We start from the raw sequence: 25,700 nt of genomic DNA on the forward strand, positions 1-25,700 counted from the left end.
TTTATGAAATGCTTAAAACCAGAGCATAGCTAGTTACTCTAAGTACTTCTTTTGTCAGTGGTTTAACAGCCAGCCCTGTTCTTCTTGAGGCAGTAGAGTTCGTTTGCACAGAGATACCAGGCCATATTTGTCCAAGAGTTCAGTGTGTGAGTCATAAGTGTTCCTGTCCTACCGGATGATTTCCAGGGCTTTGCCAGAACTAACCTTCTTAGACATTTGAATCAAATTAAGAGTTCCTCAGCTGAGATCTCATGGTGTAGTCTTTCCCTAATACAGTAATCGTCTCCACTCTGAAGCCCAGACGTTAAAGATTACCGTGCAAACTCCCCATGGCTGAAGACATCTCTGATTAAAAGATAATAAACATTAGAGCTAATAGTATAGTCCAAATAACCAATGTAAGTTTGCTGGGATATTGAAAATTTAAATAGTTTAAAAAGTTAGAATTCCTTTGAGAAAAGGTAATTAAATAGGGAGAATTAACTTTTGGTTGTGACAATTTAAAAACTCCCGTGCTTTTATCTGCTGTTTCTCTGTAATGATCCAGACCATTAATGTTCTTTGTCATCAGTAACTTGCAGAAGGGTCAGGAAGATATTTTAGAAAACCCTCATTCTTTCCAAGACTGGAAAGAAAGACTAGTGGATTTTTGGAATATGCTACATTCCAGCTTTAAAATTCTTTTTTTCCCTCATACTAACTCCTTTCCTCCCATAATAAACTTTGAGAACTTACTAAATTGTCTGTGTTGTAAAAACAAAAGATTCCCTTTCCTATTTTGTTTTTATTAGTTCCACCATTCTATTTCCAACATCTGGACCACATTGGAAGAAGACTGGACCACTATGAGAAGCCAGAGTTATCGCTAGGATCGTATGAATATGTTGCTACTTTGGATTACTGCAGGGTAAGTGCTCCCAGGACTTCCAGTGTTTATATATGGCTATCAGATGCAAGTGAATAACTTTCATGTTTAATGAACTGACTCTTAATTCACAACCAAAGCATTTGAGTGGTGCCATGGGGAAGTAGAAATCCCTAAGACACAGATCAAGCCGTCTAGGCTGTTAATGTGATTAAACAGTCAGACTATCCACTGCAATGACAGGAAGAAAAAAATAATAATTTCATTTTTATGTCCCTTTAAGAGAGAATATGCTAGGTCCTCAATGCAGCAGTTCCCTACAGCACCTCTGCCCTATTTGCTTTGTCAGTCATCCCCAGAGAATCTCCCTTCTCAGGCTGAAGGTCAGCCAGCATGGTCAGCAAGACTACTGACGTGTTTCTCTGGCTCTCTTCTCCACTCCCGCTGGCACCACAGTCAGTCAGGCTCTCAGAATCGCCCTTAGATTATTTCAGCAGCCCGGGATCCTGTCCTCTGGCTTCCTTGCTTTAAAATGTAACTGTGAGACTCCTCCTACTGCCTCAGTCTAAAAAGTTAAATTCAAAAGTTTGTTTCCTTATAAGACCATTAGCTCCCACCTCAGCTGCATCTTCAATTGTACAAAACTCTGGCTCCCATACTCTGAAAGGATCACTCCTCTGCTCAACTCCATGCTTGTATCGAAGATGTTCTTTTGACCTGACTGCATTTTCATCCTCCTGTTACAGCTCTACATATCCCACCCAGCAAATTCCTACTTATTCTCTAATCTCTGGCTGAAATTTTATTCTATGTGAGGGTCTCTCTGACTTCATCTGACTCCCTCTGACTTCATCGTGGTTGTTATTTACTAAATGTTCTGATTTGTCGTCCACATAATTTGGTCCGTGTATCTGTTTTAGCAGTTATCCCCATAGAATTTTAATCTTCCTATGTTTTCCCTCTTCCTAGATTCTGATATCATTGGGAACAAGAATCTTGTCCTCCCTCTGTTTTTTTTTAATATATTAGCTTTTTTGAATTTGATTGATTGATGTCTGGCTGCGCTGAGTCTTCGTTGCTCGCAGGCGTTCTCTAGTTGTGGGGAGTGGGTGCCACTCTCCAGTCCGGGTGTGAGGGCTCCTCACTGTGCTGGCTTCTCTGTTGCGAGCCCAGGCTCTGGGCGCGTGAGCTTCAGTGCTTGGGGCACACGGGTTTAGTTGCTTTGTGGCATGTGGGATCTTCCCAGACCAGGGATTGAGCCCAGGTTCCCTGCCCTGGCAGGTGGATTCTTAACCACTGGACCACCAGGTAGGCCCTATCCTAGCTGTCTTTACGGCAGCTACCGCAGTTCCTGCCACGGGGTAGGCAGCTGATCAGTGCGTGCAGACGGGTGGGCAAGTGAGTCAGGGGACGCGTAAAGGAATTCGCAAGTGTGCCCCTACCCCCAGGAGCAGCTGTTTCCCTTCTCCAGCCTCCTAGTGATAGTGACATCATGATGGGTATCTTGCAGGTCTTTAAAATTCTTTAGTGGTTTGAAAACATCTTCTTGGATGTCACTTCAAGTTTCAGCTTGTATCTGAAGTGCTATGTGTAGACTTGAAGAAACAGAGTCATTCTGACTTACTTCCCCTTCCAAAAAGGAGTGCTCCCGAGGGCCCAGTCCTCAGGAAACGGCCTCTGACCCACAGACCTCTTCCCTAGATGTTCACTAGGGGGCCAGCCCACGTTGTGTTGAGTAAAAATTACAAAGAACATTGTTCCTAACTGGAAGTTTTTTCAACTGAGTGAATTTAAAAATGTTTTCCAATTAATATGCCTTTTTCATTTATTTTAGTGTTATCTGAGTTTTTCACTGCATGACATAGACCTCGTTATCAAAGAAGAGTTCATGCTGTATTAGTTTTAAGTGTAACATTGGAACATATTCAGGGGAAACGTAAAAACATGTTTTGGTACAAATGATTTATTTCACACGAAAAAGATGTCCTAGAGTATCAGTTTCTTTTGGACAGTTCATGTGTCCTTTAACAGTTACTGACTGAAGGAAAAGGATTAGGCGGAACAGAAACATTTGAAGTTCTAATTAAATAAAGCTATTGTAACCTAGTGACAGAAAATTTATTCACTGATCTTTGCAGCTGGAGTATAAATCTAACTATGCTCCGAGTTTCCAGTTCTCTGCCAAAAAGGCTAAATTATCTTGATTTTCTGCTTTTTTAGTAGAAACCTAGGCAGGGAGTCAAATCTATTTCTGGGAACAAAAGTCAGTATCTTCAAACTCTGCTATGTGGAAATGCTCCAGACATCTAATTGATGGGAAATCTCACACAGCAGGCAAGGAACCAAATAAAAACTGTACATTTCTAAGGGTTTTTTTTTTAAATAAGCTTAATGTTCCTTTTATAATAAAAAGATACTCTTAATATCTTAAAATTTAATTATAACTTAAAATGTAAATGAAGTATAATAATGAGGTGCCTTAGGAATTTGGATGATGAAAAAGAGCGTATTTAATTTGTGTGTGACTTCCCTGGCGGTTCGGTGGTTAAGACTTCGCCTTCCAATGAAGGAGGTGTGTGGGTCAGTTCCTGGTAAGGGGGCTAAAGATTCTACATGCCTCAGGGCCCAAAACCAAAACATAAAAAAACAGAAGCAGTATTGTAACAAAGTTAATAAAGATGTTAAAAAACGGTCCACATTTTAAAAAAAATCTTTATAATTTGTATGTGTATTTTTTAACAGCATACAAACTTAAAGGAGAATTACAAAATCACATTTTTACTATTCAATTTAGTTTATCTTAATGCCAACTGTAGATAATGAAATCAGCGCTCATTGAGCATTCACCGCATGTGATGCTCTGTGCTACGTGCTTTCTCTGTATTGTATTGTGTAGTTCTTCCAGTGAACTCGTGCGGTTAGTTACCACCATGATGTGGGGAAACTGAGGCTTAGAGAAAAGTGCTGACCTCAGGCCATACATATAAAAAATGATGGGGCCAGACCGGAAACCACGTCTGTGTGACCACACAGCCCCTGTTCCCTCTCTGTGTGCTGTGGATATGTTGGCATCTGTTTACCAAAATCACCGTGGAGTTTTGCTAGAAAAAAAGACCCAGCTCTGTCTCTTAACTGGAAGTTTTTTACCTCAAAGTTTACGGAATATATCTATCTATGCATATAGTGTATCTGGAAGGTAAACTTTCATTCCAAACTAGTTGTTTTTTTTTTTTTTAATGTAGTTTCTCCATTTAATTTTTGTTCACTTTGACATTTGTTTTATACCTACTATGTCCAAGGCTCATTGGTTGTAGTTCCAAAACTAGCAAGGATATGAACCCAGTCTCAGTCCTTCCCATGCATAGAGACCTGATAAGAAAAGTACATAATTATAAATCCAAATGGAAATGCTACAAGAGTAGAATAATCAGAGTGCCATGAGAAAACAGATGAGCAATCATTTCTGATTTGGAGAGGATTGAAGAAGGGCTTTAAAAAGTAAGTGCCATTTGAGCAGAGGATGGACATGTGAAAACGGAAGGGGAAGCTAAGTGGTGAGCAGAAGCAGCTTCTCAGGGGTATGTGCAGCTCACTCCAAGTCCTTTGGGCAGCCCACTCCAGCACGCTTGCTGGGAGAATCCCATGGAGAGAGGAGCCTGGCAGGCCACAGTCCGTAGGGTCGCACAGAGTCCACTCGACTGAAGCCAGTTAGCACTTTTGGGGGTGAGGGGGGGCTTTGTAGATGAACAGTGGGGCCCTGGTAGAGGCACTAGAATAATTGGAGAGTATATTCCTCTGTTCCCCAAAACACAGTCACATTCAAATATTTTTAAAAAACACTATGCCAAACAAAATAGTTTTTCCCGCCAAGGAAATATTTTTCTTGGCCCAGGCCTACTAGGTTGTGACTTCTGGATAGAAAATGTTTTGAAAATGGCAAACACTTAAACTGGAGGAATGTGTTTTGGGGCATGTTAGGAAGTAAAGCTGGGAAGTTGTTTTGAGACCAGACCGTCCTTTTATGTTCCACTAGGCTTGGCATAGCTTTGATCTCTTAGGCTTTTATATGTGTTTGCTGAATGAGTATTATGGGGAGTTTCAAATGCCAGGCCATTGAAGAATTTTATTAATTCAGATTCAGTAGGCCATGAAGACAGTCAAAGGCTGAGAGGGAGCTGTTGCTGTTAACCCACCCACCCATCTACGCCTTTTGCGCAGCACTGAGCGCCCTTCCGACCAGGCTCTGTGCCCAACTGGGGGCTCGGTAGGCTGCCTGTCCTCAGGGGAGCAGCACTGGGGTTTGTATTGTGCCTGGGTGGTTTATTCTGACAGCAGTCCATGTCCTGAGAGGAGGGAGATTGGTGAATGTAGTAGTTAACCAGTTAACATGCAAGAGAAAATGAGGGTCATTTAGCAGTTCCTCAGAAAAAAAAAAAAAAATTAAAAATTGAACTGCCAAATGGTCCAGCAATTCCACTTCTGGGTATATTCCCAAAATAATTGAAAAGAGAGTCTCAGAGAGAGATCTGTACATCTGTGTTCATAACAGCATTAGTCACAATAGCCAAAAGCTGGAAGCAACCCAGGTATCCAGAGATGGATGAATGGATGAACGAAATGTGGTATGTACATACCATGCAGAATTAGCGAGCCTGAGAAACAAAGGGAATTCTGACCCATGCTTTAACATGGATGAATGTTTAGGCCATTATGCTTAGAGAAGCCAGTCGCATAAATGACAAATACTGTATGATTTTACTTATATGAATTACCTAGAGTAGTTCAACTCATAGAGACAGAGATTAGAAATGTAGAAAAGTGGTTCACAGGGACGGGGGCGGGGGGATGGTAAACGATTGTTTAATGCGGCACCCTGAGTGGGGTGGTATGAAGTTTCCGTTCCGCGTGCTAGAGATGGGTGGGGGCGGCAGTTGCACAACAGTGTGAGTGTGCTGACGGCACAGAATTCACACTTGAAGATGGCGGCTGTTCTTGTTTAGTCGCTAAGCTGTGTCCAACTCTTGTGACTCCATCGACTGTACTCTGCCAGGCTCCTCTGTCCGTGGAATTTTCCAGGCAAGAACACTGGAGTGGGGTGCCATTTCCTGCTGCAGGGGATCTTCCCCACCCAGGGATCAAACCCAAGTCTCCAGTGTCTCCTGCAGTAGCAGGCAGATTCTTTACCACGGAGCCATCAAGGAAGCCCAGATGGTTAAGATGGTAGATTATTTTCTGTTTTACCACTATTGAAAATAATTTTAAAAGGAAAGAAAATGAGGGTCCAAATTTGGTTACTGGAACTAGAACAAGCCATAGAGGCTTCACAGTTAACTCCGTGTGGCTGGTAAGGGAGGTAGACAGTTCCAGAGAGAAAGAGTGATGTAAAGCCCAGATTGTTTGAGAGGATCATGCTTTCTGTAAGTTCCTTACGGAAGATTAGCCGGAGTGGGAGAAGTGTTGTCTACACTTTGAGTGTAAGGTGCTGGTGCGGCCTTGCCGTGGAGGCATGCTGTGCTGTAGTTGACTGGAATGCTGGCTGGGAGCTCAGGAAACAGGCCCTGAGGAGGGAACGTGAGTCACCGATAGGTGCTGCTTAAAAATGAGCAAGTGAGATTCCGTGCTGGAGCATGTGATAAGGAGAGCGAGGAAGGTGTCCTTTGGAGGAGGTTAGAAAGTGAGAAACAGAGGAGGAGATCAGACAAGCGGGAGAGGAAATGACACCCTGTGCCTCAGCAGCTGAGAAAGGGAAAGTGGTCTGCCAGGCTGAAAGCTGCAGAGATGGAGACTGAGGAGGAGAGCTGGATTTTATTTCAGATCACTGTCGTTTGCAGCCAGGAGGTCTGTGAGCTTCAAGAGAGCAGTTTTAGTAAGACGACCCAGTAAACCAGCTTATAGAGTTCATCCATTGCTAAGCTTGGCTGGACAAAGCCCGCCGGGGTGCCCGGGTGGAGTGGTGGGTGAAGGCAGCCAGTGATGGGGCCAGTGTAGGTGTTAAGGCCCGAGATGAGACGCTTCCCAGTGGCTAAGAGGCGGATGGGTAAAACATGTGAAGGAAGCATTTTGAAAGAATAAATCAATGGAACTTGATGGAAAGAAAAGGAAGTGTCACATCTGATTTCACGTTTCCAAGCCTTTGGGTTGATGTGTAGTGATGTTATTGATAGAGCTGTTGGAAGGCAATGTTCCTTAAAGGAGTGATGTCTTAGTTTTCTGTAGGCGGCTCAGGTGGTAAAGAATCTGCCTGCAATGTGGGAGACCGGGTTTGATCCCTGGGTTGGGAAGATCTCCTGAAGAAGGACATGGCAACCCACTCCAGTACTCTTGCCTGGAGAATCCCATGGACAGAGGAGCCTGGTGGAACACAGTCCATGGGGTCGCAAAGAGTCAGACGTGACTGAAGTGTCTAACACACAAAGTGACCAAGATGAAGATGCAGAAAACAAGTTAGAGGGATGCATTACGTAGAAATGTGTAGATTAGAGATAATGGAGGAATTCAGTGGGGAACTGGTGATGCTGAACTTCGGAGAGAAGGTTAAATTGGTAGGGCATGTTTGGCGTGGTCACAGGTTTTGGTTCAATCAGTGGGAATGACTGTTGTTTTAATTCTGTGTAAATTGGCATAAGCATGTCAGGAATGAGATTATGTGGAAATCGAGAGACTGGCAATAAAAATTGCTCGCGTAGACAGCAGTAGTGACTTTCTTCTTCTGACTTGTTTTAGTTGGGGCCATGCTGGGTTTTGGTTGCGGCGTCAGGCTTTCTCTGGTTGCGCTGAGCGGCCTTCTCATGTGGAGCCTGGGCTCAGCAGCGGCGGTGAGCGGCCTTAGTTGCCCCGAGGCATGTGGGATCTTCCTCGACCAGGGATTGAACTAGTCTCATCTGCACTGCAAGGCAGATTCTTAACCACTCTACAAACAGGGAAGTCCAGTAGAGTTCTTATATTTCTTTGTTGGTCTTATTCTGGATGTGGCAAAACTATGAAATAATCAGGTTAGTAGTTTTCAAGTCCTGCAATTTTTTTTCCTTCTTTTTTTTTTTAACAAATGACTTTTATAAGAGAAATGTTACATCTAACCCTATAGTTGGATATAGGATGAATTAGTAAGATAATTGGGAGATATTATCACCTAATTTTATAATTGTAGCAATTAAAATATAATTTAGAACATTTTTAATTTATCCTAAAGTTAAGATTTAATTAGCCTTAATTCTTTATTCTCTAGTGTCACAAAAGACGTTTGCCTGTGGTTCTATTTCCTAAATATTTTGTACAATCCAACTGACAAATCCCTTGCTAAGAGCTGTTTGAATACCAGCCAGTAAAGGACCAAAAGCTACAAAATGTATTTAGCAGCTGCTTTATGTTAGTGATTATTTGAAGCAGATAGAAAAAAGACCCAGTATTAAACTTTTTTTTTTTTTTACCATAAGTCTGTAAGGAACAGGTAAGTATTTGATAATATAGTATAAATTTTTAAGTATACAATTATATTTTTGCATGTAATTTCATATCTTTAAAGAGCTTATAAAGGAAGAGTTGAACATGATGATATAACAAGTTTATGAAGTTTAACTTCAGTTTCAAAAACAAACACTAATTATAGTTTTGTACTGTTGACGGCACAGTTTGCCAGGGTTCCAGACACGTTTCTTCCCCTAAGGCAGAGGGTTATAAGCAAGGCCCCCACAGGCTGTACTCACCCTTGGGCAGGTGTGGTCGTAAGGCCTTCTGAGCCCTGCAAACGTGAGCCTTCTCTGCTAGCTCTCATCATCCTGTCTACTTCAGTAGTGGGACTCAGGTCACAGCCTGGAAAATAAACAGCCTTCATCTTTTTTATAGTGGCAGAGACTGGTCCAGAAAGTGATTTGATTCCACAGGTGTTATATTAAAGGAGAGGTCTGATGACCTTCTAGAGTTCCTGGGGGCTTTAATTTGATTATGAAATGTATGTACTTTATATGTGTGTGATTTGCTTGCTTTCATGTAGAAGAATAAGCCTCCCAACCCACCAGCCTTCATCTTCATGATCGATGTGTCGTATAGTAACATCAAGAATGGACTTGTGAAGCTCATATGTGAAGAACTGAAAACCGTGCTGGAGAAACTTCCAAAGTAAGGGAACTTCCATTCTTTTTGTAACTTACACAATATTGCTGAATTAATTTGTTGGCCAGCAAACAAGTGCTGAATGGCCCATTGAGATTTTTTGCTAATGGGGACATTAGATAATTGTTTAAACAGCATCAAATAATTCTTAAAGAGTCAGAGTGCTCTTTTGTACGAAGAAAAAGAAACAAAACTGATAAGAAATAATGTCACAGTAAGCAACATTCAAAACACATTCTAGGGACTTCCCTGGTGGCTCAGTGACCAAGACTCCGTGTTCCCAAGGCAGGGGGCTTGGGTTCAGCCCCTGGTCAGGGAACTACATGTCGCAACTAAGAGTTTGCATGCTGCAACTGAAAAAAAAGCCCTTATGTATCCCAACAAAGAGCAAAGATCCCACGTGCAGTCTCTAAGACCTGGTGCAGCCAAAACAAACAAACAAATGAATAATTAAGCAACAGCTAATCTTAAAGAAGTGCATTCTGAGTTGTAAGGAAGATCCCAGCAGTGTGGTGGGAAAAGCCGTGGCAGTCAGTTTTCCCTTTTCAAAAACACTGATTTTCCGGTGGAAACAGGTAGTTGCTGGTGCGGAAGGTATTTCTAAGGGACACAGGAAAACTGGCCTGCCCTCTCATGGCAGCCGTTGCGGCTCTTTGGTCAAATTTCTTTCTGTCCATCTGGTTCCCTGTCTGGCCCCTCGGCAGCCTTCCTGCCTCTGTGACCTGTGACTTAAGGGCACAGTGAACATCACTTGTCTTGTCACTGCAGCGGGAGTGCATAAAAGGAAGGATGGAAGGTGTGTTAGCAAACATGACTGTTTTATCGTACGCGAACTAGCTTGTTTAGGGTTGGAACTAGCATCTAGGAAGGAGACTTGGAGCAGGGAGAAAGCCTTTGTTTATGCGAGGAAGGCATGCTTAAGGAAGAAAAGAGGCTGTGGAAGACCGTCTGAAACCTGGTGTGTGCGCCAGTCTTAATCTGTTCCGCCCCTCCCCACACCCTGAACATCAGCAGCCTCTGTCCTGGAAGGGTGCTCTGCGGGCTGGGCTGTCCACAGCCCCCAGGGCTCCGTAGAGCTCGGGCGCCCCTCCTCTCTGCTCCACGTGTGGCTGGGGCTGTGGTGCCTGTGAGTGAGGCTCAGCTGAGTGAGCGCTGGTGCTGGACCTCCCAGGAGTCGTTTTGTTTGTATCTGTGAAGCTGAAGTCATCATATTCTCAAGAAGATGGTTTGGAAAAAGCAGTGGGGATGTTTAAAAAAACACTGAGGTGATTTCAAACTGAATCTTGCAGTGAAGAATGAGCTGGAGCAAGATGAAGATGGGGCAAGAAAAAGGCCTTGCTGCCTGCCAGCGGTTGTGACTCCAGTTTCTGTTACCTCATTCTCACGGACACTTGACAAGGATGGACTTTCTGCCGAAAATGACGTCTTTGATCACAGACCTCTCACAGGGCTGCTTTAATATACTACATCTGAATTTCAAACTTGAGGAGTGTGAAAGCTATTCTGATTTCTGGAAATAGTCTCTCTCTCTCCCCTTCTCTCAAACTGCTTCAAATTACTCTCACATGACTATTCACATGGCTAGTCACTTCACCAACCCCGTGTGCCTTTTCAGCATACTAATGATATGAAGCTTATAACCTATTGATGTAAGTTAAAAAATTACACTATTCAGTTCAGTTCAGCTCAGTCGTGTCCGACTCTTCGCGACCCCATGAATCGCAGCACGCCAGGCCTCCCTGTCCATCACCAACTCCCGGAGTTCACCCAGACTCACATCCATCGAGTCAGTGATGCCATCCAACCATCTCATCCTCTGTCGTCCCCTTCTCCTCCTGCCCCCAAGCCCTCCCAGCATCAGGCTCTTTTCCAATGAGTCAACTCTTCGCATGAGGTGGCCAAAGTACTGGAGTTTCAGCTTCAGCATCAGTCCTTCCAAAGAAATCCCAGGGCTGATCTCCTTTAGAATAAGTCTTGGTTAATGTCTAAGTCAGGTCTTCCCTGGGGGCTCAGTGGTAAAGAATCTGCCTGCGACGCAGGAGACATGGGTTCAATCCCTGGGTCAGGAAGATCCCCTGGAGAAGGGAGTGGCAACCCACTCCAGTGTTCTTGCCTGGGGAATCCTACGGACAGAGGAGCATGGCAGCTACAGTCCAGGGAGTTGCAAGAGTTGGATGTGACTTAGCAGCTAAACGACCACCACCACAAATGTCCAAGGTATGTTCACCTCTCAGCTAGTCTTTTGAGAAGGGAAAGCCTGTTCCTTACTATTGAACTTTGAATTTGAGTCTTTGGTACGGCCAGGGTGACAGACTTCTCTGTCTGACTTTTCCAGAAAAGGACAGAAAAGATTTGAAATGTTTTACTTGTTATTCACCCCAAACTCTTGGCTTTCTTTCTGAGTTGTTTGTGTCTAATGCTGGTGTAGCTAATATGTTCAAAATGCTTGATTTTGGAATATTCTAGTTCTTCAGGTAACTTGATATCTTCGGTGTTGCTCTGTCAGATTCATTCCATAATAATAGGGGCGAGTGTTGAGGGAAAGGGTCATTGAAAAAGGGAACAAACCACGTTGTTCTTTATGATATCCTGTCTATAACTTTACAGAATTTGTATAGAATTAATATGAAGGAGAGACAGATTCCATTTTCTTGTGGATATGGTTTATCAAGGCAGCTATCCTGCTGAAAAAGAAAATTTTAGCATAGTTCTTTGTTTCTCAAATTTAAAAACAACTGTTCCAGTAAAAACACTACTCCTACTATTTTGTAATAATGTGAGATGTCCTGATTAGATATTTATAAAAAATGTTAATTAGAATTTAAGTGAACCTATGAATCCCAGGATACTCTTTTCCCATCACTAAAAATGTCCAAATCCAATGGGGAATAGCAATCCAGATTCTTCTCTATAATTTTTGAGTCTTTTGCCTTGGCTGACTCCAAGTTAACTATTAAAAGAGAATAAGTACCCTTCATGATTTGCTGGACATGTTACTCTTATGTAATACAAGGTTCACTGGGAAATAGGAACTTAACCAATGGTGTGCTGGAAAACTGCTCTGAAATAAGCAAAGGCTTTATTTGCATTGTTTGCTCATTCCTGTAGTGTAAATACTTCCAGGAGGCTGATTTTAAGCTACCAACGCAACATCACTCCCCTGGAGTTGGGAAAAGATACAATCAGTTTATCAGTCTGGGCTCTAACCTGCCATCCCAAACACGTGTTTCACCGTCATGATAATCGTCCTCAACAAGACCTCTAATTCCCCACGTTGTGCTAGACCCTCAGAGCAGAGAGCGTAAGCCTTGAGCCCTGACCTTTATTGGTTTATAGTCAAGGATTCGGGAAATGTTAACTGAAAGACACTATCTACCAGGAGCCAACTGAGAAGGAGTCATAGGAAGTTAAGTTCTGGTTGGTGGCGTCAGGGGAAGTTTCACGGAAGGAGGACTTGTGCTTGGCCTTGAGGAATAGGATTCTAACGAAAAGGGAAAGAAGAGGGGAACATGGACGCTGCATAGTATAGTCATGGTTGCCTGAGGTCATACAGTTTGGGGTGTGGAGGGGATGTGTGTGTGAGAGAGAGTCTGTGTATGTGTAGTTACAAAAGGTAAGGATTCCCATTTCTAAAAATGTTGCAAGAGTCCAGAATACAAACATTTACCAAGTGCTTCTGGAAGACATTATAAGGATCTATTTCAACTGCCCCCTCATTTATCAAGGCCACAGTGAAGAGCAAATGCCGTCAGCAAAGTAAACAGAAAAATAGAAGAGGGTTTAAAGTCGAGAGTCAGCCTGTACTCTTCTGAAACATCAAGGAAGCTGGAATGTCCACGGTGGGACCAGCAGCTGGAACTTCACATCATTCCAGTTCCCTTTCTCTTGGACTCAAGTAACTCTTCAGGCCAGGTGCAAAGTTTGCAAACCGAGCACACTAGGAGCTTTTTCAAACAAGCTGCTCCCTGAGAAGAGTAAGTTTTACTGAAATCGAAGGGTCAGAGAAAGTGGCATCCGTGTTCTGTAGCTTTCACACCGTCCCTGAGCACCGTGTTATGTCCACCGCTGATTATTAGTAAGAGCATCAGTGGCGTCCAGGTGTCTTATTTTAGAAAGGGGTGTGGAAGCAGGAGGGGGAAAGAGAAAGAGGAAAACACTGGAGTCTAGACCGCTCAACTCTGAATTTACTCAGTACAGACTTGAGTGAGAAGATTCATACCTGTATACTCCTTTCGGGAAGAGCAGAGCCTTGTCCTGGGATTCTGCAAAAATTTTAAACTCTCTGTTGCAGTTCTGTAGCCTGTATTGCTTTTACTGGCTGGTTGTGAGTATCACAAACGGTTCCCTGGTAATTTCATCGTCAGTCCGTACATGTGGTTGTTTTACGTGTTGTTCTGTGTGTTTGTTTATATGGCATGGTGGGTTAGTCGCCAAGTCGTGTCCGACTCTTGTGACCCTAAGGACTGTAGCCCGCCAGTCTTCTCTGCCCGTGGGATTCTCCAGGCAGGAATAGTGGAGCGAATTGCCATTTCCTTCTCCATTGTATGGTATATAACTTTCAAAATCTAGCCCATCTCCTGTTGAGTCTTGAGAATGGGTAAGACGAGTCACAGGAGAGGAGCAGGTCCTTTCTTGATAAAATAGCTGTCTTGTTTGTCATCTGAATGTGTGTTTCTCTTCAGATATTCCATCTGTTACTCTGACCCTCTAGTGACTTCTGAGAGCTTTGTTTATAAAGAATGTAATAAGCCTAGCTTGTTTATGATGGTGGGGGTGGAATACTTTGTAATTGCTATGGCTTGAGAATAAATATGTTAGAAAAATACAAATAAATTCACTATCTTTTTTTTTTACCTAGGTTTTTGAGAATTTTTTTTCTTTATCAATTTACTTAGTTTTGAAATATCTCCCACCCCACCACTGTGACTCAGTATTATCTACATCTGATAAATGATAACAAAACTTTAAACATATCTTCCATATATTTTATGGAATTCCTTACTGAATTTAATTTAAATTCCTTACTGAATTTCTCATAGAATCCTCTCTCTCATAAATTTATGAAAGAGCCTCAAACTTTTTTTTTCCCCCCTCTCTCACAGGGAAGATCAAGAAGAAACTTCTGCAATTCGAGTTGGTTTTATCACGTATAACAAAGTGCTGCATTTCTTCAATGTGAAGAGTAATTTGGCCCAGCCTCAGATGATGGTGGTGACCGATGTTAGCGAGGTCTTTGTTCCTCTGTTGGATGGCTTCCTTGTCAGCTATCAAGAATCTCAATCTGTGATTCACAAGCAAGTACCAAGTGCTTTATAATTTAGACCTGGATCACTTGTCTGTTCGTTCATGTCTTGATTCAATCACATATGTTTTGTTTTGTCATTAGTAAGGGGGGTTTTAACACATGGATTATAAAACTCTCTGTTAGGTCTGTCTCTTCTCAGTGTAGACCAGTATCTAAAAATGAGGAGTGTTTTAGTTCTCACACTCAGCCGTGTGAGTGTGAGTACTCACACTCAGCCTGTCCGTCCCTTCTCTTTGCTGGAAAGGCAGCCCAGGAGTTATTTCCTGTGCGTGGGTGAGCATTTTCACTGATGATGTAGCCACTGTTCTATAATTCATGGTCTAAGAGATCAGAAATGTGGTAAATAGAAAAGTGACATTTATAAAGAGCGTAATTTTTGTAAATTTTCCAACCAAGTCATGAATTTTGGTGCCAAACCATGCCAGGATATCATCCTGAGGAGGGACCTGTGAAATTCACCCCCAGGTGTTCAGTGTAAAATAGACGCTGCATGTCTTTAGCCTTGATGTGTTGGTGAGTTACTTCTTGATGTTTGTTATAAATATGCAACGTATTTAAAGCATTTTGCTCATTTCTTACAGTTTATTGGATCAGATCCCAGAGATGTTTGCAGACTCTAATGAAAATGAGACCGTCTTTGCCCCTGTCATCCAGGCTGGCATGGAAGCCCTAAAGGTGAGCAGAAGCCACTTTTGGTTGGTAGTAAATAAACTTTAAAAATGACACACACACGGTAAGTTTCATCCATGAAACAAAACACAGCCTTCATTAAAACATGCAGCTTGCTGGAGGCTGTTCCCCACTTCCCCGCGAATCTCGGGAGGAAATGGCCAGACCGCAGCTCACCCCCAGCGTTTACATTCCAGTGCTGTTAGCATCCGAGCAGCCGATTCTGTCGGGTTTCCAGTTTAGCTCCTCCCTTTGGCTTTCATATGAACTTTATGTGATCTATTTTTAAATTATTGCAACGACATCTGAACTACCAGATATGAAGAGGAAAACCCCCCATTTCTCTCCTTCCTTGGGGTTTTCAAACATGCAGGGGCCAAGTCGTGACAGTCAGTGACAGAAGCAAATGCTGCCGGGCCTTCCCGAATGCCAGCGGGTGTGGGGCTGGCACGTCTCTGGTTGGGAAGCTGGGACCAAGTGACTCTGCTCATTGTCGTAGTAATAAAGGCAGTGATTTTAGGAAGGCGGAATGGTTGGAAAGTGCTTCACTCTTAATCATGATTACCTTAGCACAGGAGTCACCTTTGGCCTAGACAGCGAGTTCCTGAAATTGGTTTTTTAATCTTATTATTAAAGTTACACTTAAATTAATTTTTTAAAATAAAATGGCTAGCAATAATAACAAACAGCAACAACAACCCTACAGAATTAAGTTTATGAACTACTTCCACATAGGTTTTGTGTCCAGACGTTTTAGTCTGGTTCCAGTATAGATGCTTGTCTGGGTTTTTTGATCTTCATAATATTTACTGATGAGATCAAAGACCTGCAGATATCCCTCAAAAAGCCTCAATACATGTTAATTTAATGTAAAGTTAAAGATAAATTTTATATCCGAAAGCTATTTGGAGATGTTAAGTTTCACCCCGTGGAAGCCAGCAGTGATCATTGTTTGGGCTACAGAAAGACTTTAGGAATTCCTATTTTATTCCACACTGCTAAAGACAAATATCTGTTTCAGTTTGAAAGTTCTGCAGTTGTTGTTATTCTCTCCTCCAAAAAGGTGTCTAGAAATTCATACGTAAATTTCCTGATATGTGGTAAGTTATACATGACGCTACAGGTCTTTCTACCCTAAAGAGTTCGTCCTGGGAGTAGCAGTATATTCACATGCGCATGCCTGAGAGGAAAGATGAGTGGAGAATCGCAAGCCAGTAAATCGTTAGTTAAGACAGCAGAGTGGCTCTTCTTTAGTTGCTAGTAAATAAAATTTTTAAAAAGATAGGCGTGCACACACACAGGAAGTTTCATCCATAATGGAAAATATAGGCTTCATTAAAATATGCATACAGCATCCCAGCTCAACCCCATATATCATTTCTAAAAGGGAACAATACTGTCTTGTCACAGTGGGTTCCACATTGCAGTCCACAGGTGGTCTAGAGGCTGCTAAGCATCCTAGAAAGAAAAATGTAGGGAGCAGTTTGTGTGCGTGCTTTCCACATGTCCAAAGTGTGTTGTTACGATACACGACGGAAAAGCACTGTGTTCTTAATGAGCAGGGTGTTCTTGGAGGTCACTCAGCACCACGCTGACTGCACTGCCCGTGTTCTCAGCTGCCTGTCCTTTAGCAGAGGCCAATTCATTTCAGCTGATCTCCTTTTTATTTTTATATTATACTTGCAGTTTTAATGTTAGAGTAACATATGCCTTTCCACTGATGTTTAAAGAGAAGAAACAAACATCTAAATATAACTAATCAGAAGTCAGAGTTAACAAGTACACTATTCTCACAAAGTAGAGTGAGCTCCTTTTGGGGAAGGTAAAGAGCTGTCTTTCTATGAAGATGAGGAGCTGCCTTTACAAAACGACAGAGTTGGACATGCTGTCAGTGGCGGTTACTGCCCCGTGCCTGCTGGCAGGATGTCCCCCAGCCGCAGCCCTGAAACGGACTCCGCGGCTGCAGAAGGACCACGAGGCAGCCAGGCCCCGCCTCACATCAGTGCAGTCACGTGTTTAGAGGACAAGTACTTTTAAAACTACAGCTTTTTGGCCCCACTTCCAGAGATCCTGATTCATCAGCTCCACAGTTTACTGATTATCTGTATTTAGGAACCACCAGCATCAAGAATTGCTACTCATTCTGCAGTCTCTCAGAATATCCTCACATTAAGTTAGCTCCCCAGGAAATTGCATACCTGACCCTTCCAACTTCACATTACACTTGGACTAAGAATGCTTTTCATTGAACTATGCTTGAACGTCTCATTCTGTGCTTTTATTTATTTTTAATTTAATTTGTGTATTCAGCTGTGCTAGGCCTTTGCTGCCCTAGTTGCAGTGAGCAGGGGCGACCCTCATGGTGTGCAGGCCTCTCATTGAAGTGGCTTCTCTTGTTGCCGACCCCAAGTTTCGCTAACTGTGGCACATGGGCTCCAGGGCACAGGCTCAGTAGCCGTGGAACACAGGCTTAGTTGCTCCGCAGCATGTGAAGATATTCCCGGACCAGGAATCAAACCCGTGTCTCCTATATTAACAGGCAGATTCTTTACCACTGAGATACCAGAAAAGGTCTTCTATGCTTTAAACTAATGGTTAAATTAAGAAAGAACACAATGAAGAAAGTTTCTTTCTTGTGTAGAGAAATGGAGACATTATTCAGTCTCTAACGTGTAGAAAAGGTTCACTAGCTGGTTTCCTAGAGTCAGTTGTGATAAGCATTCTGATTCATAGTTTTAGCCTTAACTAAAATAAAAAATACTAGTACTACTTAGGGTGGATGTTCTAGTTTCCCTGACCTTTCTACTGATTTCTACATGTGCCTTAGTAATTCTATTATGATGTGCCTTTAATTGTCTGTTTCCTCAAAAGTTTTTTTACAAGTAGATTATTGCTATAAATAACAAATTAATGAAAAATGTTTCTTCTGCATCTCCCAGGAAGATTCCAGGTGATTATAATTTGTTGTATAAGAGCAGAAGCTACTGTAGTACAGTTGGAGCTTGTCTGTGGGTTATACTTTCTGCCTCAAGCAACTTTATCAGGTTTGGATGAAGAAAAAATAGGATAAATGTGTTGTGTGTTTGTGTAAAAATGTGTAAATGTCTGATGTGTGTATGATAGTTCAGCTGCCTCTGACAGTCATATTATCTCATCATCTTTCAGGGCCTATGTGGCTAAAAATCAGTCAGACTTAAATTTGTGTTTAAGAGTTGGACACGACTGAGCAACTTCACTTTAAATTTGTATGTACATATACAAGGATACTAAAATTCTTGCTTGAAGTCATTATCAGGCTGAAGGCTAACAGTTTTGAGAACCTGCAGGGTAGTATCTAAATATTGAAGAGACTACATCATTCGCTTGTTCTTTCAGTCAACAAAGATGGACTAGATGCCTGTGTTTTATGAGACAGTGTTAGGACTACTGTCCCTGTTTCTAAGTTGCTCACAGTGTGTAGAAGAGCTGTAACTCTGTAATACAAGACATGATGTTTATTGCTAATATTCCCCAAAAAAAGGCTGTGGGGGAGGAGAGCAATGAGTACCTCTAGAGCGTCCAGGTCTGCGGCAGGTCAGTGAACAGCTCAGCGTATCCTGCCCAGGAGGCCAGAGCCCGGAATCTCATCCGCCTGGATCGGAGGAGAAGCCGAGAGGACAGCACCGTGCACCGCCTGTTACTTGTGTCCAAGTGGAGACACTGTAGAACCAGACTCCCCCGCTTGAATTATAGCTTTACCTTCAATCGGATAGATGCCAAGTCAAAGCTATATATAATTAGTTGTAATAAACTTTTTGAAGCAAAGATGGAAGACAAAAATGGACATAAAACACGCACAGATTTGTCACAGAGATACAAAGGGGCTTGTTGGAACGTTCTCACACACACTCCAGTTCTGTTTTCTGTTGTACACGCTTCCATGGCGACTGCCCCTTGCACTCCTAATGTCTTTTTTTTTATATACAATCTTTCAAAATCTGCACCTATTTTAAAATCTGACACTCATAACCCAACCGTATGTGAATTGCTGGCAATGTCTTTCAAGTTGGCCTCAGAACAGATTTCTGAGTTAGCTTTCACTTTCCCATAAAACGAGATAAACAGAGTTAGCCAAAAAGTTGGAGGGAACTGGCCTTTGGCGGTTATGCTTCAAATACATGGTTGGACGCGGGGATCACCTCAGTTGTCTTCATAAGCGCTTCAGTTCGGTTTCCAGATGCTGTGTCACCAGCTGCCCTCCACAGGAAGCATGGGGCACCTGTGGGGTGAGGGGCCAGACCTGAGGTGGGCGCAGGGAGGGCGCTGTGCCAGGGAAGACACATGCGAGGAGGGCCGCAGGCCTGCCTTCTGCTGGACCAGAGATCCTGGACGACGGCGGAATACATGAGGTGTCATGAATTCCAGAAAAGCCTCACCTACAAAGCAGAGTGGGGGCAGAGAGGAAGAGGCAGGCAGCCCTGCCGAGGCGATGAAAACCTCTCTCGGAAGAAAGGACGCTGGAGCTGAGTTTTGAACAGTGGGTTCTCCAGGTCAGCCCTCCTCAACCTGTCTCCATCATAACGAGAATGACGTGTCACTCGTCTAATCCTGTATGATACCCTCATGTGAGCACAACCAGATTCTGGCAGAAACATAACATTTTGTGGGGACATAAAGCATATGAAGCCATAGGAGCTCTTTCTTTTATTGCTACCTATCAAAGATTTTTTAAAGGATTAATGCAATTATAAGTCTGAAATTAGTAGCCATTATATATATAAAGAAAAAAGATAAATATGGCTTCTTAATTTTTTTCTCTAATATTATACTTTATCTTTTTTCCTTCAGAATTTTACTCAATGGGTAATATTAACTAGGCAATCATGTATGTGTAATTATGATTAACACCATGTCCTGGATCATTGAATTCTCTCAGTATTTTTGTGTAATAGTTACGATGATTCCTATGTCATATAATTAGGTAATTGAAGCATGAAAGTGAAAGAGAAAGTCGCTCAGTCGTGTCCAGCTCTTTGCAACCCCATGGTCTATGCAGTCCATGGAACTCTCCAGGCCAGAATACTGAAGTGGGTAACCTTTCCCTTCTCCAGAGGATCTTCCCAACCCAGGGATCGAACCCAGGTCTCCTGCACTGCAGGCGGATTCTTTAATAGCTGAGCCACAAGGGAAGCCCCATTGAGGCATAGAGAAGTTAAATATTTTGCCCAGTGTCATTTAGCTAATAGAATGGCTGGGATTCTAAACCCATGCAGATAGGAACTATACTCTTGATCTTAACTCCTGTGGTATAAAATTACAATCCTTCCATGGGTAGCAAAGATCTAGATGGATAGAAGAATTTTTGATAATAAATTCCTTAGGGAAATTGGGCAGGTAAGGCAAGAAAAGTCAAGGAAAAGATAGACTTTTAAGAAAGGTTTTATACCTTTTATGCTACTTGAATTAAGACAAAAAAATACTTTTGTAAAAGTGGCAAAAATGAAAAAAAATTTAGTCATGGAATTTCAAAACCTTGAATGTGTTGTTATCAGTATCACTGGAAATGTTACTAGGATTCAGTTATTGGAACTAGCGTGTGTCTCTCAGCCGGAGTGTTGACAGCTTGCGTCTCCTGTGCTGTGTCTGCACATGGAGGGCCACTGTCCATGCTCGTCACTCTTCACAAGAAGGACGCCTTCCCTCCTCCTCATTCATGTTGTGTCTGTCAGTAATTTCCAAGAGAAGTCTAGGGCAACAGTAAAACTGCTCATACTGAGTCCCACAGCAAAGATGAGGCGGGGCTTGGGTTACCTCCCCTCCGTCAGCGGGGACCCTCCTGCTGGGACCCAGTCCACACAGCACATCAGAATATCACGTGGTGAGACGCATTAGGACCGGGCTAACCTTGAGTTCTCTTCATTTGCTTTTTGAGGAAGTTAGTCACAAACCCACATACCTTATTATTAGCAATAACTTCCCAACACATTTTGCAGCTGACCTGGGCACACCAGCTTGTGCCCCTGAACCCCATCTTTGCACACACCGCTCCAGGTCACGGAAAGGGAGAGATGTATTCCAGCCAGAGGGGACAGTGCAAAGAGAAAGAGGTGTGTAAAGCATAATGGTGTACTCCAGGAAAGCAGGAAGGGTTAGAACTTCCAGTGTAGGGGATGGTCAGGGCAAGAAGATTAGACTGGAAAACAGATTCAGACTCAGCTCCAAAGGGCCTTGAAACTCTTTTTCCATGCTGTGTGACCTGGGCCAGACTGGATGGGCCTCAGTTCTCCTGACCTTAACATGCAGCCCTACCTTCTTCCCCAGGTTGTCAGCGTGAAATAAGAAATGTGTGTGAAGGTCTGGGCAGAGCTGCACACAGCAAATGTTGGTGCAACACATCCCACTGTTTCCTGGCCTTCCTGCCCAGATAAAGGGATGTGGACTTTATCCTGTAATGGAAAGCCTTCAGGCATCACAGGGAGAAAAGCCACCTCTGTGATCAGAACAGCTGTCTTCGTTTCGAGGCAGTGATGTGCCCAGGCGACTTGGAGAGAGGCAGGACTGCATGGGGGCAGTATCCCGCGTTAACTACTTTCAGTAAGCTTTGCTCATAGGCTACTTCTGCTTCAGCTCCTTAAATAAGATTTTAAATCTCAGTGCTGAGTCGATGTTCATGGCGTCCACCTGGGCTCTGTTACTTCCCAAGGACTACAGGTCGACAGGGTCATCGTGATCCCACATTTTTTCCTTCTGTCCTCTTGCCTGAAAGCTGGTTCCTCTGTCTCATGTTGCCGCAGCACCACTGCATCCTTGCGCCTTCCTCCTCGGGTAGCACTGCGGGTGTCATCTGTGTTTACTGACGGTTTCAAAGAAGAGCTCCTATTCCATCAGGATCCTGGGAATCGAAACTTCTACTTTTGGGATTCACCTAGTTCTGAAAGACTTGTGTTACCTAAAGGAGAAAGTATTTTTAGTTGGACACATCATTTTAACAGCTGTTTAAAACATCATGGTACAGAGACCTACATTTAAGTGTTGGCTCTTTGGGGATTCCCGGTGGTCCAGGGGTTGGTACTCCGTGCTGTCACTGCTTGGGGCCTGGCTTCTGTCCTGGCTGTGGGTTCTGCAAGCCCCACAGTGCAGCTGATACGTACATATTTATAGTCTCTTTCATTTACAGGTTGTTTGACTTGAAGCAGATCTCTCAGCCTCCCTGAGCCGTTTCCCAGTCTATATAAGGCACAAACAAGGTTATTGTGAGGATTAATGAGATGTATACAGTGCTCGACTCATAGAAAGGACTTATATTTTATTTTTCTGAGTCCCTTACAATAAAACTTTCCCACTGAAGTCTTTTTTTTTCTCTTTTTTCAAAGGCAGCAGACTGTCCTGGGAAGCTGTTCATCTTCCATTCCTCTTTGCCAACTGCAGAAGCACCAGGGAAACTCAAAAACAGAGATGACAAAAAAATGATTAATACAGACAAAGAAAAGGTATTTGTAAACAGCTGCCCTTTGAAATGTCATGTCAGTTCTTACAAGAGAATAGAGAGAGAGGGCATGTGTGATTTGTGTAGGAAAGGGGGCAAAGTTAAATGTATAAATCCAGGGTACTGTACATTGTAAGGAAGATTGTGAATTATAAATAATTTAGGAAACGGTATATTCCTAGGGAAAGTGATATCTGACCTACATTAAGATAAAATCTCAAGCTTCTTCATGTATAACCCATGTAAGACACTGGTTGGTAAGACTGTTACGGGGATGGGAGAAATGGGAGAAAATGCAGAAAGGTCAGGTAGAGGGTGAAAGTGATGGACAGCCCCCTAGGACGGCAGTCCTGAGGTGCCTGGGGCTCAGAATACGCTTTGCTCAAACCCTCTGAGGTGTTGCCCTGGGACCCAGTCAGGGGGCAGGGTGAGCCGTGAGGCAGGTGTCCAGCCGAGGCCATGCGACCCCAGACAAGTTGCCTCATCTCGGCTTGTACAGGGAGGGCAGCGGCGTCAGCGTCCCTGGAGTCATCAGGGGGTCAGATGACACCACGCACATGCGTGCACTTCACGTGGCACACGCCTGGCACACGAGGCGCTCGACGCACAGCCGCTACTCTGGGGAACACCACGGTTTGCTTCCTCGGCCGGGAGAACGCAGTAGAAACTAACAACAGAAACGTTCCGTGGGTTTCATTCCCCCTCTGTGCGTCCTTTTCTTCAGATACTTTTCCAGCCTCAGACCAACGTCTACGACTCTCTGGCCAAAGACTGCGTGGCTCACGGCTGCTGCGTGACCCTCTTCCTCTTCCCCAGTCAGTACGTGGACGTGGCCTCCCTGGGGCTCGTGCCTCAGCTCACGGGGGGGACACTCTACAAATACAACAGCTTCCAGGTAAATGCCCGCTGTCTGTTCCCCGGGTTTCCTCCTGCCTCTCGGAACTTAAGAGAGCTGCGCCCCCTTGTGGGCAACCGACAAGTGTGAACTCTGGAGCCGATGGAAAAGGATGGACCGGTGGTTAAGAATTGCTTTCCTGGGAAGGAGAGGGCGGGACGAAATGGGAGCGTAGCACTGGCATACACACGCGACCGTGTGTCAAACACTAGCCAGCGGGGACCTGAGGTGCGGCCAGGGAGCTCAGCCCGGGGCTCTGCGACGACCTAGACGGGGTGGGATGCAGGCTTAGGATGGAGGGGATGTAAGCATACTTACGGCTGATTCAGGTTGCTGTGCGGTAGAAACCAACACAATACTGTAAAGCAATTATCCTTCAATCAAAAAGAAATTTTTAAAAAAATTACAGAAAAAAAAATTGCTTTCCTGCTTCCTAAGTTATGGCAACAGACTGAGCTCAATTCAGCCTCAGGTTTGAATATCAATGTAAGCTTCCTTGTTGGAGGGAAATAATATTTTCTATTAAATGTTTATATGTTGTATAAAACTTTATATTCCATATATTTAAGATTGTTTTTTAAAGTGACCATGCTTTGTTTTAAATTGTTATGGTTTGAAGGGGTCAGTTCATTATACCCCCTCTTCCAAGCCTGAACTGAGTCAAGAGGTGATCAGAATGTCAGCACTGGAAGGGACCCAGGTCTGTGGGACTTGCTTGCTACGCCTTTCCCCTCCATGGTGTCTATCTGGTGGTGTCTATCTCTGGTGGTGAGACAAACACCACCAGGCACAGGGTGGGCGCAGACAGAAGCGTCTCCCGTGGACCCTGACCCTTGTGAGCTCCAATATTGAGGGCCAGGCAATGCGTGCCTCCTGCAGGCTGCCCGCCCCCACCGTCCCACCCAGAGGCTGCAGAAGAGGCTGAGCTCTGCCCTCCGGCTCCTTGTCCCAAACTCAGACGTCACCTGCCCTCACCTGAGAAGGGGTGAGGAGGCGCCTCTGATGTGTATACCTCCACATGGAAACATAGAGTGGGAACGAGTGATCCCCCAACAAATGTGACAGATGTTCATCATCTTTATTTTGATGAAGGCAGTTATTTTTAATTGCATAGCTACATACTTACATTGTAAACTAGCTAAGGGATTGGATAAGATCAAAGATTACAAATGAAATAACATTGAAAGGGCTTTCAGAACCTTAAGATTTCTGGATAAACTAGGTTTTAATCAGAATTTTTTTTTTAAGAAAGAATTGTTTTCAGTATTTTACTGCCACCTGGTGGACATGATCGTCCTTTATTTTTTAGATGCACTTGGACAGCCAGCAGTTTTTGAATGACCTCAGAAATGATATTGAGAAGAAAATAGGATTTGATGCTATTATGCGGGTTCGTACCAGCACAGGTACTTTTCATTTATACTGTTTTTCAGGTCTCTGATGTATAATTGCTTCCTCTTGAAACTAACAACAGGCCAACAAAGAAAAGGACAGTAAAATAAGGAGAAACAAAATTTCTGTTTTTCCTCAGGTTTCAGAGCCACTGACTTCTTTGGCGGCATTTATATGAACAACACCACCGACGTAGAGATGGCAGCCATCGACTGTGACAAGGCCGTGACTGTGGAGTTCAAGCATGATGACAAGCTCAGTGAGGACACTGGAGCCTTGATTCAGGTGACTCAGAACGGACTCCTGTCTTTTGCTTCATTTGTTACTGACAGTGATCATTGGGGAGACTCCCAAGACCATCAGCTGTGTCAGTCTGTCCATAAGGAAGTCCAGCTCCGTTTCTCTGAAGGTGGAAGCCACTAGATTGGAGTGCTCTGTGGTTTATTCTGCACACCCTGGTTCCTGTGCAGTTTCTCTTAACTAATGATGTCTATGGAGCCTTTGCATGAGACCCCGCAGACTTGAGGTCAGATGACAGGCATCAGTCCCCAGCCTCCTGGGTTTGCTGCACCCCTGCCATGCGCCGGACACCGTGCTGAGGCGGGTCATCATATCAGAAGCAGGTGTCCACAGGACATGGCTTTGTAGCAAGTAGGATTAACTAGAAGCCATGGAGACTTTGACATAAAACAGGAGAAATTCTAATGGTCAGTTTTCAGACAACAGTATCACTCTCAAAGAAGGGAGAGGTAGACATCAAATTGAGGAAGAACTCTAGTAACTCATGTGTACTTTAAAATCACAGAAATGGGGAAATGGTTACTTGTTCGCATTACCAAAATGTATACGTTTATCATTAGTATAAAACCTGTCACCAGAGCTAGCTGTTTCTTTTTGGGTGAAGTGAGCCTGGAGTAGGACTATGATAATGTGAAGGTATTATTTCTGGACCTGAATCCCTGGCAATAAAATCTAAGCTAGGAAGTGTAGCCTCGTTGTG

General features: G+C 43.5%; 1 protein-coding gene and 1 long non-coding RNA gene across 3 annotated transcripts in view; one reads left to right on the forward strand and one right to left on the reverse strand.

Moving 5' to 3' along the window:
- The window catches only part of SEC24D (SEC24 homolog D, COPII coat complex component), a 116,073-nt gene that overhangs the window by 74,337 nt on the left and 16,036 nt on the right, over positions 1-25,700 (forward strand). For both annotated transcript variants that reach the window (XM_025290263.3, XM_006065086.4), the window contains exons 10-17: positions 792-907; positions 8,856-8,980; positions 14,077-14,268; positions 14,861-14,954; positions 22,301-22,417; positions 23,138-23,308; positions 24,618-24,714; positions 24,840-24,985. In XM_025290263.3, the coding sequence (XP_025146048.3) occupies positions 792-907; positions 8,856-8,980; positions 14,077-14,268; positions 14,861-14,954; positions 22,301-22,417; positions 23,138-23,308; positions 24,618-24,714; positions 24,840-24,985 (1,058 nt within the window). The remainder of the gene's footprint in view (positions 1-791; positions 908-8,855; positions 8,981-14,076; positions 14,269-14,860; positions 14,955-22,300; positions 22,418-23,137; positions 23,309-24,617; positions 24,715-24,839; positions 24,986-25,700) is intronic.
- On the reverse strand, positions 22,114-23,142 carry LOC123334471. Its single transcript, XR_006552392.2, has 2 exons — positions 22,255-23,142; positions 22,114-22,154 (listed from the first exon to the last, which is right to left on the reverse strand). It is a non-coding gene; the product is annotated as an uncharacterized LOC123334471 (long non-coding RNA).

Source organism: Bubalus bubalis, chromosome 7 (assembly GCF_019923935.1).
Source record: "Bubalus bubalis isolate 160015118507 breed Murrah chromosome 7, NDDB_SH_1, whole genome shotgun sequence".
In the NCBI taxonomy this organism is placed as follows: domain Eukaryota; kingdom Metazoa; phylum Chordata; class Mammalia; order Artiodactyla; family Bovidae; genus Bubalus; species Bubalus bubalis.